Consider the following 3,849-nt stretch of genomic DNA (forward strand, 5'->3'; position numbering starts at 1 on the left):
GGTTCTAGTGTCAACTTAATGCAAAATATATATTCTTAAAGCTTGGCATAGGAGATGCAAGACCCACCTTGGTTATTTTACAACTTGCCGATAGATCCCATGTGAAACCTGAAGGGAGAGTCGAGGTTGTTAGAGTAAGGGTGGATAAGTTTGTGTTTTTGTTCGACTTCTTAATTCTGGACTCCGAAGTTGATGCCAAGACACCCATCATTATGGGAAGACCTTTCCTAGCCACTGGACGTATCGTGATAGACTGTGAAAAAGGTGAACTCACCATGAGAGTGGCTGATCAGTGTGTGACAGCCAATGTGTTTCGAATTCTCAAGTATGTCGATGACACTGAAGAATTCCAAGGCTTTTATAAATTGAACTCAGTAATTGAAGAAGAGAATAAATATCTTTGCTAGAATAATTTTATTCAGCTATCAGAAAAAGAATACTTGGTGGAAGATGAAAGCTTAGTGGAGTACGACAACTTCCCAATTTTGGATGAGTAATCTAGCTTACTACAAGTTAGGTCAGGTATGAATTTTGAACCTCTAAATTTTGATGAATTTAATCCTCTTAAGCCTTCATTATTGCATGCACATACTCTAGAGCTTAAGACTTTGAGAGGGCATCTTAAATATGCTTACTTAGGTAGCGATGAAACTTTACCGGTGATTATTTTCGCTAACCTTACTGCTAACCAAGAGCAAAGTTTGTTAAGTGTTTTGATGCAGCATAAGAAATCAATTGGTTGGACTATGGCCGATTTGAAAGGAATTAGTCCTACGATCTACATGCATAAGATTGTACTTGAAGATTGCCACGACAATTCGATATAACCAAAAAGAAGACTTAACCATGTGATGTAGAAAGTGGTAATGAAAGAAATTCTAAAATGGCATGATGCTGGAGTAATTTACCCTATCTCAAATAGCTCATGGGTGAGCCCTGTACAATGTGTTCTGAAGAAAGGAGGCACGATGGTGGTTACTAATGGGGATAATGAGCTATTACTCACTCACACTATTACCTGATGGAGGATATACATGGACTATCGAAAACTCAACAAAGCTACAAAGAAGGACTATTTTACTCTACCTTTCATTGACCAAATGTTGGATCGATTGGCCGAAAAAGTATTCTATTGCTTTTTGGATGGGTTCTCGGGGTAAAATAATTTCCATCACACTAGAGGACCAGGAAAAGACTACATTTACTTGTCCTTATGACGCTTTTGCCTTTAGGAGGATGCCTTTTGGACACTATAATGCCTCGACAACGTTTCAGCGTTGTATGCAAGCCATATTTTCAGACATGGTTGAGGATTTTCTGGAGATATTCATGGATGATTTTTCTTTATCTGTAGACGATTTTGAACGATGCCTCAACAATTTGGAAAAAGTTCTCAAAATATGTGAGAAAGCTGACTTGGTCTTGAATTGGAAAAAATGACACTTCATGGTGATTGAAGGCATTGTTTAGGCCAAAAATATCTCACAAGGGTATTGAGGTGGATAAGGCAAAGATTGAAGTAATTGAAAAGTTGCCACCACTAACTTGGGTCAAGGGTATAAGAAGTTTCTTGGACATGTTGGATTCTATAGAAGATTTATTAAAAACTTATCCAAGATTTCTAAGCCTTTGTGCACATTGCTTCAACAAAACCAACCCTATGTTTTTGACGAGTTATGCCTCGACACATTCACTTAGCTAAAGCAATGATTAATCTCGGCACCTATTGTAGATCCTCCCGATTGGACATCACCATTTGAGTTGATGTGTGATGCAAACGATTATGCCGTAGGAGCTGTTTTGGGGTAACGTAGAGGTAAACTTTTTCATGTTATTTATTACTCTAGTCGCACTATGAATGAAGCACAATTGAACTACACCGCCATTGAGAAAGAATTACTTACTGTGGTATTTTCTTTTGATAAATTTAGACCATACCTAATAGGCACTAAAGTTATTATTCACACTGATCATTTGGCTACAAAATACTTAATGAACAAAAAGGATGCAAAGCCTAGACTTATTAGGTGGATCTTACTTTTGCAATAATTTGACTTAGAGGTGGTAGATAGAAAAAGAACTGAAAATCAAGTTGTTGATCACTTATCTAGGCTAGAGAACAATTCTGAATGCCATGAAACTATAGATATTCAAGAGGAATTTCTTGATGAGAAAATTTTATATGCCACGGTAATCCCATGGTACGTTGACCTTGTTAATTTTCTTGTTAGTGGAATATTACATTTTGATTTAGACATCTAAGGTAAAAAGAAGTTCAAGCATGATGCAAGGCACTATTTTTGGGATGAGCCATATTTGTCCAAGCATTGTGTCGATAAAATCATTCGACGATGTTTCCCTGAAGAAGAACAACGCAACATTCTATACCATTGTCATTCAACCCCAAGTGGAGGCCATTTTTGTGGAGCAAGGACTGCTGCTAAGGTCCTGCAATCAGGCTTTTACTGACCAACTCTATTTAGAGATGCTCAAACATTATACAAATCTTGTTATTGATGACAACGGACTGGAAACATATCCAGACGTCATGAAATGCCACTGCAAAATATTTTGGAAATAGAGTTGTTTGATGTTTAGGGCATCGATTTCATGGGACCATTTCCATCTTTTGGAGGAAATCTATATATCTTGCTTGCTGTGGATTACGTATCAAAGTGGGTGGAAGCAATAGCAACATCAAGGAATAACTCTAAAACTGTACTCAAGTTTTTGCACAAGTATATATTCACTCGGTTTGGAGTACCTAGAGCTATCATTAGTGATGAATGAACCCATTTTGATAACAAGTTGATTGCCAAGGCATTGAAGAGATATGGAGTTCGGCATAAAATTGTTACGGTATATCATCTGCTGACAAATGGTTAAGAAGAGATATCCAATCGAGAGATCAAGTAGATTTTAGAGAAAGTGGTGAACCCAAGGCATAAGGATTGGTCGCCAAAGTTGGATGAATCACTTTGGGCGTATAGAACAATGTTCAAGACTCCTTTGGGAATGTCACCATTCAAGCTAGTGTATGGGAAAGTTTTTCATCTCCCGGTTGAACATGAACATAAGGCGTACTGGGCCATCAAGCAATTGAATTTTGATTATCAATTAGTTGGGGAGCAGAGATTACTAGAACTTAATGAAATGGAAGAATTTAGAGCAGAAGCATATGAGAATGCTAGGATATACAAGGAGAAAACCAATAAGTGGCCTGACCAAAAACTGATGCCAGGACATTTTCATATGGGCCAACAAGTCTTGCTTTATAACTCCAGGCTTAAACTTTTTCCTGGGAAGCTCAAATCCCGATGGTCAGGGCCATATGAGGTGTATTATGTCTATCCACATGGAGTTGTTAATATCAAGAATATAGATGGGAAGATCTCCAAAGTCAATGGTCAGCGTCTAAAAGCTTGTAATGGAGTTCCACCACCGCACAACAAGGCAGTTTTGCATGACGCTGAAAATTGCCCAGCTGAGAACCACATTTCAATGCCACGTCATTGAATTTGTGTTTGTGCATAAATAATAAATTTAATCTTTCCTTTATTTTAATTTTAATTTTATTTTGTAGACAATTTTTGATTTGATTTGTAGGGACCACAGTGCAACAAGCCGTATAAGGATCGGTTACCAAAGGGAGGAAAGAACAAGCCATTAATTGGGGAAAATATTCTTTTTGATTTGTTTCTTTTTCTTTGGTTTTAATTCTGATTTTTACTTTTCTATCTCCACTCTTTTGTCCCATCATCATCATTACTTTTGCAAGTTACTTTTTTCCTTCCCCATATACCCATTAACCCCTCACCCACTCATTTATTTCAACCGACCTATCAACCA

The 3,849-nt window shown here is 37.4% G+C and overlaps 1 protein-coding gene across 1 annotated transcript; it reads left to right on the forward strand.

Moving 5' to 3' along the window:
* Positions 1 to 3,015: 3,015 nt before the first annotated feature.
* On the forward strand, positions 3,016 to 3,516 carry LOC120147811. The gene has a single exon (XM_039161104.1). It carries the CDS (start codon positions 3,016 to 3,018, stop codon positions 3,514 to 3,516), a length of 501 nt encoding a protein of 166 aa, XP_039017035.1.
* Positions 3,517 to 3,849: the final 333 nt, after the last annotated feature.

The sequence above is a fragment of the Hibiscus syriacus genome, unplaced genomic scaffold (genome assembly GCF_006381635.1).
Source record: "Hibiscus syriacus cultivar Baekdansim isolate YM2019G1 unplaced genomic scaffold, ASM638163v2 tig00110943_pilon, whole genome shotgun sequence".
Classification (NCBI taxonomy): Eukaryota; Viridiplantae; Streptophyta; class Magnoliopsida; order Malvales; family Malvaceae; genus Hibiscus; species Hibiscus syriacus.